This window comes from Artemia franciscana, chromosome 21, assembly GCF_032884065.1.
Source record: "Artemia franciscana chromosome 21, ASM3288406v1, whole genome shotgun sequence".
Taxonomy (NCBI): domain Eukaryota; kingdom Metazoa; phylum Arthropoda; class Branchiopoda; order Anostraca; family Artemiidae; genus Artemia; species Artemia franciscana.
This window is the reverse complement of record NC_088883.1, coordinates 9,492,646-9,508,631: the sequence shown is the minus strand read 5'-3', so window position 1 is coordinate 9,508,631 and position 15,986 is coordinate 9,492,646. Positions and strand designations below refer to the sequence as shown.

General features: G+C 33.4%; 1 protein-coding gene across 1 annotated transcript in view; it reads left to right on the top strand.

The window, feature by feature from the left end:
• The window catches only part of LOC136040894 (uncharacterized), a 72,301-nt gene that overhangs the window by 17,381 nt on the left and 38,934 nt on the right, over positions 1-15,986 (top strand). The window contains exon 5 of the mRNA XM_065725308.1: positions 3,522-3,771. Within this exon, the coding sequence (XP_065581380.1) occupies positions 3,522-3,771 (250 nt within the window). The remainder of the gene's footprint in view (positions 1-3,521; positions 3,772-15,986) is intronic.

Genomic DNA, 15,986 nt, shown 5'->3' with positions numbered 1-15,986 from the left:
TATCTCTGATTCAAAAGTAGCTTGTAATTAAAAGAACGTTTTTCTTCGTCCTGTGGTGGCGCAGTGGATTTGACCTTAGCTTGGTAATACGGGACCCAGAAATCGAATCACGCTGCAGGAATGCACTGCAGGGCCGACGCAGGGACCATAGTAGTCAAGAAGCGTCGTTAATTCTTAAATAATAAAATAATGTTTTTCTTCTTCTTTATCTACCAATGTAGATGGAAACAAGAATCAAGCATTGATGTAAGGATCAAGCTCTTATCACTAGTTTAACTTGAAGTTCTTCTATTCATACCCCCCCCCTCCTCCCTTTTAAGTGAATTGGCTGGACTTAGAGTAAACCTGTTACGTGGATAGCTCTTTGAATATTGTTTAAGTAATCTCATAAGACTTATGATTGATGACTTAAGTATAGATGATGAGACCCCTCTTTTGGGTTGAACTCTGGTTGTTAGTTCTTTAATCGGCCCAAGCAATGGCACTAGTTTTTCTAGTAGGAGCCATTTGAGTCCGTTACATAGCCCCTTTTGGAATGCTTTATGAAGGATGTGAGGGTACCCTTAGAATAAAACGACTGTCATCAGTTGTGTGTTTCAGTGTATTCAATTGTGGTAAGGACGAGAGCATGATCGTGGAGAGGACTGAAAACTATCTGAATGCTTCTATCAAAGCTGACAAGATCCGTGAGATCCGTAAGATCCAAGATCCGTGACAAGGCCGTAACTGAAATAATTCCGTCAGTTTCTTTGAATGAATACTAGGTACAATTTACGATCAAAGCAATAAGAGTTTTTGGTCCTCGTATGCCATTGATTCCTAAGACTTTTTCCTCATTACCAAGATACAATAGCAACTACAATATATTTCCGCCAAATCTTACAGTTGATTGTTTATCGTCTGGCACATTTCAGAGATTAATGAGAAAAAACAAACAATTACGATTCGATTACGATTGTTTTTTTTTGTCGTAGAAAATCGTTTACGAGTCGACTAACATTGAATTGAAAAACGCAAAATTAGTTGCAGTCGCACAACTATTCGATTCATCGAGCATATTTCTGCGTGGTGAAAACACCAAAATTTACCTAAAGACACACACTAAACAACTGGGATAAGGGACTTTACCATGCACAAGTGCCACTCTATTATACTATTAAGAAAATAATTTCAAATCTTGCTGCACGTGGGAAAATATTAAGATTTGCTCTTATCAAAAATATCTTACTGCTGGAAATATTATTTCTTTAATTATTTACAGTATTAATCCAAATTATAAATCCTCTGGTATGAATTGTCTCCTCTTTACCCTTTGTTGACTTTCCGCTTACTTTAAAAATCAACTTGGGCTTTTTTATGGAAAAACTCTTGTGATTTATATTGACGATTACATGACTTAATATTAACATAGACTTTTATGTATTATTCATATTATGTATATACTATATTAGGTAGGGATTTACATTTGACACGGAAATCATTGGATTTGATTGAAACCCTAGATTGATATCCTACTTGGTATAAAAATCCTGGGGCTATAAACTTTCGCTGGTGTAAAACGGTCGACATTAAAAATTCTTCACTGTGCTCAAGAAGTGAATGTATATTTGGGAATTCGTTAGAATAGTTTGAAGATTAGTGAAGAGGCTTAAAAATGCCCGAATCTTTCCAAAGCAATAATGAGCGAAAATCACGTGTTTTTGTTTTGTTTAATATTCTAAGCTTTATCTTGAAGTCATCTTTAGATAAAGAAAATTATAGTTTGTTTTGGTTTGAAACAGTATCAGCGATGAAACAAAAGACAGGAATTAATTGTTTCAACTTAACTGTTTAATTAGCAAACTTGGGGATAGTAAGGTAAGGATATTAGTTGCACCCATGACATCATTGTATTCCATCTTGCTGTTGGATATGAAAGATTTATTAATAAAAACGTAATCACAACAAAATTACAACCCTAGGCAATAGAGAACATGGTTCGATCTTTCGACTAAAAGAAAGTATCAATGGCAAGCAATGTCGTGCGCCACGAAGATCTTGAGACAAAAGGGCAAGAGGAAAAGCCCAGAGGAGGCCACCCTACCGTCAATATTATTTAATCGAAAATTATAACAAACATAATGCAGTATAACCAGCGCGGCTATAATACGTCTCAATATTAAAGGTAAATCTATCATTCTAAAGTCCCTACATTCTGACAAAGAACTGTCTTCAAGACACACATCCATATTGAAGAATGTCGCTTTAAAATTGACCTTATTTGCGCCAAATTAATTTGTTTGCTTTCAATCTCTGGTATCTGAATAAAAATCTAACCCATCCTGGTTTAACTAGAGGAAGATGATGTTTTTTGGAACGAAGTTGGATCTTGACAATTTTTACCTGTCGAGATATAAACTTTTGAGGATGGAAAAATATAATCTACTGGCTAACTAATTGACATGAGTCCTATTGAAGGGTCATCCTTTTTTTTGAAGTGGTACTCTCAACTTAAACTACGCAACGAATCCTTAAACTTCTGGTCAACTTTTATTCATGCTGCCAAGCTTGCAGATCCATGCGACTCTTGTAGCAATCGGTTTACCTCGTGCGTGCTAGAAAGATAAGAGTGAAAAAAGACATAAAATCGTTAAGAAAGGAAGAAAACGAGAACAATAAATAGCCAGTGAGAAAATGGAAAAAATATGCAAATATTTCGGTCAATGGGATGACAATAGGGAAGGGAGCAGAGGCTGGGTAATTGCCCTCTAAATTTCGAAAACTACCTTTTTGGCATTTATAATGAAAAACTGAAGAATTGTTTCTTCGGACAAAATTAACCCCCCTCCCCTCTTCCTCCTAGATCTTGAAAAATATTTTTGGTATCTTCATTAAAAATGAACTCCTCCCATCTCCCTCTAGATGTTTTTTTTTCTGAATTGAGGCTCTGTAGAGGGCTAATCTCAACCAGGTCCAAGGTATTGTGCACGCAGAAATTTGTCCCACTGGATGGAAAAGTTGTCGGGATTGCAAGTATTTTAGTCATCAGTAATTGACAGTGTATGGAGCAACCCCAATAAGAATTATCCAAATTTTTTCCATATTTAAAGCATAATTTAGATTTTGTAATATTTTTTCATCTAAATTTTGTTATTTTTTTCTAACCGTCAAAAGCGTTAGACTGAGAGTGTTAGCAAAAGGAAAAAATAATAGAACGACTAGCTCTCCTTCTAATAGGTTTCTTTAGTCTCATTAGAATACTACTTAAGAAATCCTGCGTATTAGAATTCTTTCACAATTTTCCACCTAAGACGTGTCACACCGTGCTTATTACAAAACTGTTAAGCATGTCTAGACACAGATAGGGTGTAAGCGCCCCGCCCCCTTCCCTGGGAGGAATTTCCACGGAGAATACGTTAACATTTGAAAATTTTTCAAGTCTGAGGCTCAGAAAAATACCAAACCCATTCTACTTCGAATTATGACCTTTTTTGTCTTTATTTATGCTTTCAGCCACTGTAACAAACTTATTTGATTTTTAGACAAAAGAAGAGAACTGCCAAACGGTCTATATTTGAACCACCAATAAAACGTCCACGTTTGGAGGGAAGCTTAATATCTGGCCGAGGCGGAAGTATCTTGTCAGCTGCGAGAAATAAAATCAACCAGTCCGCTGCCAGTATCAGATCTGCTCAGGGTAGTCATGGACCAAGTAAAGAACCACTACGTAGTGTTATCCCTATTCCCAAGGGATTGACAAGAGGTGCCACCATGGTAGCCAAGATTAGGGAGGTAATTTTCGTTCGATATCCAATTAGAATTGAAGCATATAGAAGGGTTTTCGACTCTTTGCTGCACCTACTCTCTATCGAGTCGTATATAATAAGTTATCTTACCTCCCTTGATAATTGGGTACAAGGTTGTGCTTGAATAATACTTTATATATATATATATATATATATATATATATATATATATATATATATATATATATATATATATATATATATATATATATATATATATATATATATATATATATATATATATATATATATACGTATCTAAAAAAGTTTCATGAGCATTTTGTTACGTTTTTACGAGTCAGACAAACATTTCGAAGGTGAGGGTCAAACCTCCTAATCCCCCCCTTCTGGATAAGGCCTTGGCTCACAGCCTCAAGCGGCAGGTGAATAATCCACCTATACAATTGACTGCCTCTATAGCTCTACAGAAAACCTCTTGAGCCCCCTCCCACGCTCATTTTTTCCTAAAGTCAACGAATCAAAATTTTGAGATAGCCATTTTGTTTAGCATAGTCGAAAAGCATAATAACTATGTCTTTGGGGATGACTTAATCCCCCACAGTCCCTGGGGGAGGGGCTGCAAGTTACAAACTTTGACTAGTGTTTACATACGGTAATGGTTATTGGGATGTGTACAGACGTTTTCAGGGGGATTTTTTTTGTTTTTTGGGGGATTGAGGGGAGGGGGCTATGTGGGAGAATCTTTCCTTGGAGGAATATGTCATGGGGGAAGAGAAATTCAATGAAAAAGGCGCAGGATTTTTTAGCACTACTATAAAAAAAAACAAAGAAAAAATAAACATGAGAAAGATTTTTCAATTGAAGGTAAGGAGTAGCATTAAAACTTAAAACGAACAGAGTAAAACTTAAAACCAAATACCTCGCTGTTTATGCTAAAGTATCTTTAATAATTTCAACCATTTATTCTACGGTCTTTCTGATTCAGGGGTCATTCTTAAAGAATTGGGACAAAACTTAAGTTTTAGTGTAAAGAGCGAGGTATTAACAAGGGGGCAAACCCTCTCATATACATAATAAAAGTATAAGAGTATAGAAGTTTGTTACGTAAGTTAATTCTTAAGTTACGTATATTTTTTTACTAATAAAAATGTTCGTTAAAAATTAAAAGTTCTAGTTGGCCATTTAAGTAACCGAAAAATTGGAGGGCAACTAGGCCTCCTTCCCCAACCCTTATTTCTCAAAATCGTCTGATCAAAACTAAGTGAAAGCCATTTAGCCAAAAAAAAGAATTAATATGGAAATTTCAGTTTAATAAATTATGTGCGGAGAGCCAAAATCAAGCATGCATTAATTTAAAAACGTTCAAAAATTAAGTAAAAAAACTAGGTTTTTTAACTGAAAGTAAGGAGCGACCTTAAAACTTAAAACGAACAGAAATTACTCCGTGTTAGAAAGGGGCTGTTCCCTTCTCAACGCCCCGCTCTTTACGCTAAAGTTTTTTACTGTTTAATAAAGTAGAATTGAGAGAAAGAGTCAAACTTTAGCGTAAAGAGCGGGGCGTTGAGAAGGGAACAGCGCCTTTCATACACGGAGTAATTTCTGTTCGTTTTAAGTTTTAATGTCGCTCCTTTAACTTTCAGTTTAAAAAAACTAGTTTTTTTTATTTAAACCGAAAGATCCAAATAAAAACTTGATTTATAATGTTGGCAACAATAACACTATTTCTGAGATAAAAACGGATCTTTCTGAAACAGTCAGCGGGTGGCATAGTTTACTTCAGTAACGAGAGAGACGAGAAGATGCTTCAGCAATTGTGATCAAATTAAAGAAAATTAGTAATCAGACAGTTTCTGATGATTATGCCTAACCTTAAATAAAATCAAGTTGAAGGTAGCAGCCGTTTCAATTGGGAAGACGTTCCATAAACGGTCTCAATTTTTTTGAAGACTTGTATGGAAAAGCCGCAGAAGAAGGGAGACAAGTTTTTAAAATACGAAGCGCCTATTTTGCTGCCTCTGAAGCAGAATTAAATAAAACTTAAAAACATTCAAGTAATTGAGTGCACAATAATTCAAGTTAGAATAAAGACGAGCAAAATATATGGAATGCATAGCCCATTGCAGGGCCGTGCCCAGAATTGTTGTTCGAGGGGGGGGGGGTACATTTTTTTAAATCGTATCAACAAATTGTTTATGTGCATTTTGTTACGCTTTTACGAGTCAGACAAACATTTCCGAGGTGAGGGTCAAACCTCCTAACCCCTCCTTCTGGATACGGCCTTGGCTCACAGCCTCAAGCGGTAGGTCAATAATCCACCTATACAATTGACTGCCTCTATAGCTCTACAGAAAACCTCTTTATTGAACCTTAAAACGAGCAGAAATTATTCCGTATGTGAGGGGGCTAGCCCTTACTTAGCCCAGGCTCTTTATGCTAAGGTCTTCAAGGTCTTGAAAGACATTTTTTATTCAAATTCGACAATCTTCGTGTTGGAGCCATCTTATTTAAAGAATTGTGACCATATAAATCAAACCAGTAATTCAAAGCTTATAATAAAGAGCAAGGGTTGATAAAAGGGCAGCCTGCTCATATGTGGAATAAAATCTGTTCGTTTTAAGTTTTAATGTTGCTCCTTACTTCAGTTGAAAAATTTGTTTATTTTTACTTAATTTCTGACCGTTTTTCAATCATGCCAGGAAGACAGCTCCTCTCCCGTGCAAAATTTTCCCTTTAAAATTCCCAAGGGAAAATTTCTTCTCCATGGAAAATAATTGCCGCTGAAGGTCCTCCAAGAAAAAAATCTGTATTTTTCCCGATAATATATACTATATCTAAACAGTGAAAACATTGTCACCCTTGCGGTCGTTTCCCAGGAACTATGCGGTTGGTCATGTCATCCCCGAAGGCATGGTTATTGGACCTTTCAAGTGCGCTGAATCAAACGGTTATCTTATAATTTGATCGTGTGTCTTTGGGGAAAAGAGGGGGTTTGGGAAGGAACTTTTTCCCTTCAGTCTTTTCGGTCACTTAAAAAGGTCAATAAACTTTCAATCCCCGTTCGAATGAGTCCTCTCGATATTCTAAAGTCATTGGTTTGATACGGTCAGTCCTGGGAAAAACAAACGAATGCATCCATAATTTGTCTTCTGGAAAAAAAAACATTATTCCACATTTTATAGATAGGAGCTTGAAACCTCTACAGTATGGTTCTCCGATATGCTGAATCTGATGGTTTGGTTTTCGTTAAAATCGCTTGTCCTTTTTGGGGTGTTCCCCCTTTTTTTCGAAAATCAGACAAATTTTCTCAGGCCCATGGCTTTTGAAGGGTAACATTCAACTTAATGAATTATATATATCTGGAATCAGGATAAAACTCTGATTCTTTTGATATATCTATTGCTATCAAAATTGTGTGTTATAGAGTTGTGGCTACTATTGGACTGAGTCGCTCCTTACTTACAGTTCGTTACCTCGAACTGTTTGATAAACAGACCAAAGTTTTAACACTAAGTAATTAGCTTAGTTAGTTCATTTGGCTGTGTATTTATTGTAATCGAAAAGATCCCCTCCTCAACGCCTGGCTCTTTACGCCAAAGTTTGACTCTTTCTCACAACTCTACTTTTAAAACAATAAAAACTTTAGCGTTAAGAGCGAGGCGTTGCTAAGGGGACAACCTCTTTCATATACGGAATAATTTTTGTTCGTTTTAAGTTTTAGTGCCGCTCCTTACTTGCAGTTAAAAAACTTGTTTGTTTTTTTATTCAATTTTGAACGTTTTTGAATTTATGCATGTTTTCATTTTGGCTCACCGCACATAAATAATTAAAACGAAATTTGCATATTAATTTTTTTCCGGATAAATGGCTTTCTCATAGTTTTGATCAGAAGATTTTGATACAAAAATGGGGGTGGGAGAGGAGGCCTAGTTGCCCTCCAGTTTTTGGTTACTTAAAAAAGAAACTAGAACTTTTTATTTTTTACAAACGTTTTTATTAGTAAAAAATATACGTAACTTAAGAATTAACTTACGTAACGAACTTCTATATTTGTATATTTTTATTACGTATATGAGGGGATTCACCCCCTAGTCAATATCTCGCTCTTTACACTAAAGCTTGAATTTTGTCCCAAATCTTTAAGAATGACCCCTGAATCCCAAAGGCCGTAGAATAAATAGTTGAAGTTATGAAAAATGCTTTAACGTGAAGAGCAAATTATTGTGGAAAACATGACCCCCTTATTTACGTACTAATTTCTGTTCTTTTTAGGTTTTAATGCTGCTCCTTACTTACAGCTGAAATTTTTATTGTATTTATTTTATCATTGTTTTTCTTAAATAATGTTAGAAAATCCTGCAGCCCCTTCACGGAAGTTCTCTTCCCTCATGATAAATTCCTCCATGGAAAGATCCTCCCCCGTAATCCCCCCCCCCTTCAACACGAAAAAGTCCCCCTGAAAATGTATGTACGCCCCCCCCCAATAACCATTACTATATGTAAAATAATGGTCAAAGTTTGTAACTTGCAGCCCCTCCCCCAGGGACTGTGTGGGATTATGTCGTCCCGAAAGACATAATTATTAGGTTTTTCGACTATGCTGAACAAAATGGCTATCTCAGAATTTTGATCCGGTGACTTTGGGAAAAGATGAGCGTTAGAGGGGGCCTAGGTGCCCACCGATTTTTTTGGTCACTTAAAAAGGGCACTAGAACTGTTAATTTCCGTTAGAATAAGCCCTCTCGCGACATTGTAGGACAACTGGATCGATACGTTCACCCCTGGAAAAAAAAAAAAAAAAAAAAAAAAACAAATAAACACGCATCCGTGGTCTGCCTTCTTGCAAAAATTACAAAATTCTACATTTACGAAACAAGTAATTGAAGAAAAAACGGGTTTAATTTTTTTAAATAAAGCAGTGACAACAAAATAAAATAAAAACTACACTTTAACTAACAAAAAATAAAAATACTCCGAATATTTCGGCCCCACCTCCGGGAGCCTTTCTCAACGGGAAAAAAAAAAGGGAGAAAATTACAACAATTTAAGACTATTTTTAAGACATTTTAAAAATGCCACGACAACTAAACCAAACTAAAAATATATTTAAATGATACTTAAAACGAAATGATTTTGGAATGATTTTGTTTATTTTGCACTTTTCTAAAAACTTTTGTTGTGTAATTATATTGGCATGTTTTTTTGCTAAATTCAAAAATACTAAAACTGAATTGGTCTTTTGCCAACCGTAGGCTTGACGTAAATAATTTCTTAGACCACACTGCTTTTCCATTTACGAAACAAATAATCGAAGAAAAAACGGGTTTAATTTTTTTAAATAAAGCAGTGACAACAAAATAAAATAAAAACTACACTTTAACTAACAAAAAATAAAAATACTCCGAATATTTCGGCCCCAACTCCGGGAGCCTTTCTCAACGGGAAAAAAAAAACAAAAAGGGAGAAAAATACAACAATTTAAGAGTATTTTTAAGACATTTTAAAAATGCCACGACAACTAAACCAAACTAAAAATATATTTAAATGATACTTAAAACGAAATGATTTTGGAATGATTTTGTTTATTTTGCACTTTTCTAAAAACTTTTGTTGTGTAATTATATTGGCATGTTTTTTTGCTAAATTCAAAAATACTAAAACTGAATTGGTCTTTTGCCACCCGTAGGCTTGACGTAAATAATTTCTTAGACCACACTGCTTTTCCATTTACGAAACAAATAATTGAAGAAAAAACGGGTTTAATTTTTTTAAATAAAGCAGTGACAACAAAATAAAATAAAAACTACACTTTAACTAACAAAAACTAAAAATACTCCGAATATTTCGGCCCCACCTCCGGGAGCCCTTCTCAACGGGAAAAAAAAAACAAAAAGGGAGAAAATTACGACAATTTAAGAGTATTTTTAAGACATTTTAAAAATGCCACGACAACTAAACCAAACTAAAAATATATTTAAATGATACTTAAAACGAAATGATTTTGGAATGATTTTGTTTATTTTGCACTTTTCTAAAAACTTTTGTTGTGTAATTATATTGGCATGTTTTTTTGCTAAATTCAAAAATACTAAAACTGAATTGGTCTTTTGCCACCCGTAGGCTTGACGCAAATAATTTCTTAGACCACACTGCTTTTCCATTTACGAAACAAATAATTGAAGAAAAAACGGGTTTAATTTTTTTTAAATAAAGCAGTGACAACAAAATAAAATAAAAACTACACTTTAACTAACAAAAACTAAAAATACTCCGAATATTTCGGCCCCACCTCCGGGAGCCTTTCTCAACGGGGAAAAAAAAAAACAAAAAGGGAGAAAATTACAACAATTTAAGACTATTTTTAAGACATTTTAAAAATGCCACGACAACTAAACCAAACTAAAAATATATTTAAATGATACTTAAAACGAAATGATTTTGGAATGATTTTGTTTATTTTGCACTTTTCTAAAAACTTTTGTTGTGTAATTATATTGGCATGTTTTTTTGCTAAATTCAAAAATACTAAAACTGAATTGGTCTTTTGCCACCCGTAGGCTTGACGTAAATAATTTCTTAGACCACACTGCTTTTCCATTTACGAAACAAATAATTGAAGAAAAAACGGGTTTAATTTTTTTAAATAAAGCAGTGACAACAAAATAAAATAAGAACTACACTTTAACTAACAAAAAATAAAAATACTCCGAATATTTCGGCCCCACCTCCGGGAGCCTTTCTCAACGAAAAAAAAAAACAAAAAGGGAGAAAAATACAACAATTTAAGAGTATTTTTAAGACATTTTAAAAATGCCACGACAACTAAACCAAACTAAAAATATATTTAAATGATACTTAAAACGAAATGATTTTGGAATGATTTTGTTTATTTTGCACTTTTCTAAAAACTTTTGTTGTGTAATTATATTGGCATGTTTTTTTGCTAAATTCAAAAATACTAAAACTGAATTGGTCTTTTGCCACCCGTAGGCTTGACGTAAATAATTTCTTAGACCACACTGCTTTTCCATTTACGAAACAAATAATTGAAGAAAAAACGGGTTTAATTTTTTTAAATAAAGCAGTGACAACAAAATAAAATAAAAACTACACTTTAACTAACAAAAACTAAAAATACTCCGAATATTTCGGCCCCACCTCCGGGAGCCCTTCTCAACGGGAAAAAAAAAAACAAAAAGGGAGAAAATTACAACAATTTAAGAGTATTTTTAAGACATTTTAAAAATGCCACGACCACTAAACCAAACTAAAAATATATTTAAATGATACTTAAAACGAAATGATTTTGGAATGATTTTGTTTATTTTGCACTTTTCTAAAAACTTTTGTTGTGTAATTATATTGGCATGTTTTTTTGCTAAATTCAAAAATACTAAAACTGAATTGGTCTTTTGCCACCCGTAGGCTTGACGCAAATAATTTCTTAGACCACACTGCTTTTCTATTTACGAAACAAATAATTGAAGAAAAATCGGGTTTAATTTTTTTTAAATAAAGTAGTGACAGCAAAATAAAATAAAAACTACACTTTAACTAACAAAAACTAAAAATACTCCGAATATTTCGGCCCCACCTCCGGGAGCCTTTCTCAACGGGGAAAAAAAAAAACAAAAAGGGAGAAAATTACAACAATTTAAGACTATTTTTAAGACATTTTAAAAATGCCACGACAACTAAACCAAACTAAAAATATATTTAAATGATACTTAAAACGAAATGATTTTGGAATGATTTTGTTTATTTTGCACTTTTCTAAAAACTTTTGTTGTGTAATTATATTGGCATGTTTTTTTGCTAAATTCAAAAATACTAAAACTGAATTGGTCTTTTGCCACCCGTAGGCTTGACGTAAATAATTTCTTAGACCACACTGCTTTTCCATTTACGAAACAAATAATTGAAGAAAAAACGGGTTTAATTTTTTTAAATAAAGCAGTGACAACAAAATAAAATAAAAACTACACTTTAACTAACAAAAACTAAAAATACTCCGAATATTTCGGCCCCACCTCCGGGAGCCCTTCTCAACGGGAAAAAAAAAAAACAAAAAGGGAGAAAATTACAACAATTTAAGAGTATTTTTAAGACATTTTAAAAATGCCACGACCACTAAACCAAACTAAAAATATATTTAAATGATACTTAAAACGAAATGATTTTGGAATGATTTTGATTATTTTGCACTTTTCTAAAAACTTTTGTTGTGTAATTATATTGGCATGTTTTTTTGCTAAATTCAAAAATACTAAAACTGAATTGGTCTTTTGCCACCCGTAGGCTTGACGCAAATAATTTCTTAGACCACACTGCTTTTCTATTTACGAAACAAATAATTGAAGAAAAATCGGGTTTAATTTTTTTTAAATAAAGTAGTGACAACAAAATAAAATAAAAACTACACTTTAACTAACAAAAACTAAAAATACTCCGAATATTTCGGCCCCACCTCCGGGAGCCTTTCTCAACGGGGAAAAAAAAAACAAAAAGGGAGAAAATTACAACAATTTAAGACTATTTTTAAGACATTTTAAAAATGCCACGACAACTAAACCAAACTAAAAATATATTTAAATGATACTTAAAACGAAATGATTTTGGAATGATTTTGTTTATTTTGCACTTTTCTAAAAACTTTTGTTGTGTAATTATATTGGCATGTTTTTTTGCTAAATTCAAAAATACTAAAACTGAATTGGTCTTTTGCCACCCGTAGGCTTGACGTAAATAATTTCTTAGACCACACTGCTTTTCCATTTACGAAACAAATAATTGAAGAAAAAACGGGTTTAATTTTTTTAAATAAAGCAGTGACAACAAAATAAAATAAAAACTACACTTTAACTAACAAAAAATGAAAATACTCCGAATATTTCCCTTTTTGTTTTTTTTTTCCCGTTGAGAAAGGCTCCCGGAGGTGGGGCCGAAATATTCGGAGTATTTTTATTTTTTGTTAGTTAAAGTGTAGTTCTTATTTTATTTTGTTGTCACTGCTTTATTTAAAAAAATTAAACCCGTTTTTTCTTCAATTATTTGTTTCGTAAATGGAAAAGCAGTGTGGTCTAAGAAATTATTTACGTCAAGCCTACGGGTGGCAAAAGACCAATTCAGTTTTAGTATTTTTGAATTTAGCAAAAAAACATGCCAATATAATTACACAACAAAAGTTTTTAGAAAAGTGCAAAATAAACAAAATCATTCCAAAATCATTTCGTTTTAAGTATCATTTAAATATATTTTTAGTTTGGTTTAGTTGTCGTGGCATTTTTAAAATGTCTTAAAAATACTCTTAAATTGTTGTAATTTTCTCCCTTTTTGTTTTTTTTTCCCGTTGAGAAAGGCTCCTGGAGGTGGGGCCGAAATATTCGGAGTATTTTTATTTTTTGTTAGTTAAAGTGTAGTTTTTATTTTATTTTGTTGTCACTGCTTTATTTAAAAAAATTAAACCCGTTTTTTCTTCAAGTATTTGTTTCGTAAATGGAAAAGCAGTGTGGTCTAAGAAATTATTTAAAATTCTACATTTTTGTAGATAGGAGCTTGAAAATTCTATGGTAGGGTTCTCTGATATGCTGAATTTGATGGTGTGATTTTTGAACAATGCTGAACAAAATGGCTATCTCAGAATTTTGATCTGGTGACTTTGGGAAAAAATGAGCGTGGGAGGGGGCCTAGGTGCCCTCCGATTTTTTGGTCATTTAAAAAGGGCACTAGCACTGTTAATTTCCGTAAGAATGAGCCCTCTCGCGACATTGTAGGACAACTGGGTCGATACGCTCACCCCTGGGGGAAAAAAACAAATAAACACGCATCCGTAGTCTGTCTTCTGGCAAAAATTACAAAATTCCACATTTTTGTAGATAGGAGCTTGAAAATTTTACAGTAGGGTTCTCTGATACGCTGAATTTGATGGTGTGATTTTGTTAAGATCCAATGACATTTAGAGGGTGTTTTTCCCTATTTTCTAATTTAAGGCAAATTTTCTCATGCTCGTAACTTTCGATGGGTAAGACTAAACTTGATGAAGCTTATATATTTAAAATCAGCACAAAAATTCGATTCTTTTGATGTAACTATTGGTATTAAAATTCTGTTTTAGAGTTTTGGTTACTATTGAGCCGGGGAGCTCCTTACTACAGTTCGTTACCACGAACTATTTCATAGTATACGGTACGGTTTTTACATTTTGAGCGACAGGTTCTTCTGGCATTTGAGGTAATATTAACTCGTGTTCTTATTCGCATGTTAAATAGCGTGCAAAATGAATGTCTTAGTGTGTTGACCTGTATTATTAGAATCTATAATGACCTTGTTTTTAAATCTAATTAAGGATGATAAAACTATGCTAGGTGTTATATGATTATTTAAATTAAATTGTGACGGTATGGTAAATCCCTTACCTTTCTGAATTGAATGGTATAATTTTATTTTAGATTTTGTATTGACAAGTAGTTACAATCTAAATTCTTAGTGATGAAGAAGCTTAGAGGGTTTTTTAGCTTTTTCTTTGAAAGATTCAAGTTTAGGGTACAAAATAAAACTAAGAAATTCAAGTCGCCATATAAGGTATGTTTTTTCACTGTTTTCGTTTATTGAATTGTTGTTAGTGACGTAGCTGGAGGGGTTTGGGGGAGTGCACATACATCACTTTGCAATGAAAAACTTTACGCAAAGATATTTAGGTTTCTGTTTTGGAACTTTTCTCCTAGCTAGGTCCTCCTCCTGTAATGATTTCCGGTTATGGTTTCACCTGTTTGGTGAGTGAAACTTTCAGCAACGAATCCAGGGCCAAAAGTGTACCCCGGTAAGGTATTGACAGGCTGCTATGTCTTCCCTTTCAAGTGCTTCAAGTGTATCAAGTGCTTAGAAGATTGTATGCATAACATGTATATAGGTTTAGATAAAGGTTTAGATATAAAAGGTTTATAAAAAACTTTTTGCCTTAGTTTTCAGTTTTCAACCTCTTTTTCATTGGCTTTAATTTTTGAAAATGCAATGCCTCTTAGTTCAGTAGAATTGTAAGCCACATTAAGGTTTTTTTTCCTAGATCCAAAATATAGATTTGCAGTTCTTTAAAACCTAATAAATTAGGATTGCCCGAGGGGTGTGTGGCTCAGAGCACTTTTCTTATGTCTATTAGAGGTGAAGATCTGCTTAGCAAGGTTTCATTTTTATAGCAATAAGATTTTAAAAGTCATCAAAGATCCATCAAAGTGTCCTCTAGAGGGATAAAGAGTGGAGGAAGGCGCTTCAAAACATTTTTCGAGGAAATTTAGGCTCTATGCATTCCTGAGGGTTTCATTCACCTAACTCAACTACTCTCCAATACAGCAAAAAGCCCCTAAACTAGAATTTTGCCCTATGTTAAGTTATACCATTTTTAAAAGGAAGATGGCCAATTTTGCTTATGTGCGGGGTGGCTAATGTAACTACAACACATGGTTGCCAAAACCCTTCCAATTCTGTTGCTTTGCAAAAGTTTAAAATGTCATGATATTTGACCAGCCAAAGGAGCTGTGGGGCTTTGGAAGCCCCCGAAATCTGAAAAATAAGAAGAAAATATTTCTTTGTGACCATGTTCTAGCTGAAAAAAAGTTTACAACTAGACTCTTCCACTTAGAATAAGTTAGACTTATAACAAAGTGAAATCACGGCTACGCCCTTGCACTGGGAAGAAAAGAGCTCTTAATGCAACAACCCTGGTCTGTGCTACATATATTGTGCTGCTTAAACTATAGATTAATTTAAAAAAATTTGTCCACAAAAAAAGTTTATTTGAAAAAAGGTAAAGGACTACATTAAATCGAAGAAGAGAAAAATAGTCAACACACCTAATTCAAGCGTAAAATGAACTCAAATTCCTAGCATATATAAATGAAACGAAACCGAACAGAAATTACCACAAACAGGAGTAGGGCTAAGACCTCCTAAAGAGTAGAACGTCATTTGCGCTTTAGTAAAAACAATTGTATTTCTAGTTGTGTGTTTTTATTTGTCAATAATCAATAAAAAAGAAAAAAAAAACAACGTAATAACCAAGATTATTAAAAAAAAATTAATGAACGTAAACCGATAGTTTAATACATACTAATGTATATTCTTCAAGTTTGCAATTCTTGATTCATTAACGTAAAAACAGTACAAATCCTTTTTAATACATTTTCTTTTTATTTTAAACTTTTAAAGAAAAAGGCTTTAAAAAAAGAATTTTCTTGGGGATACAATGTA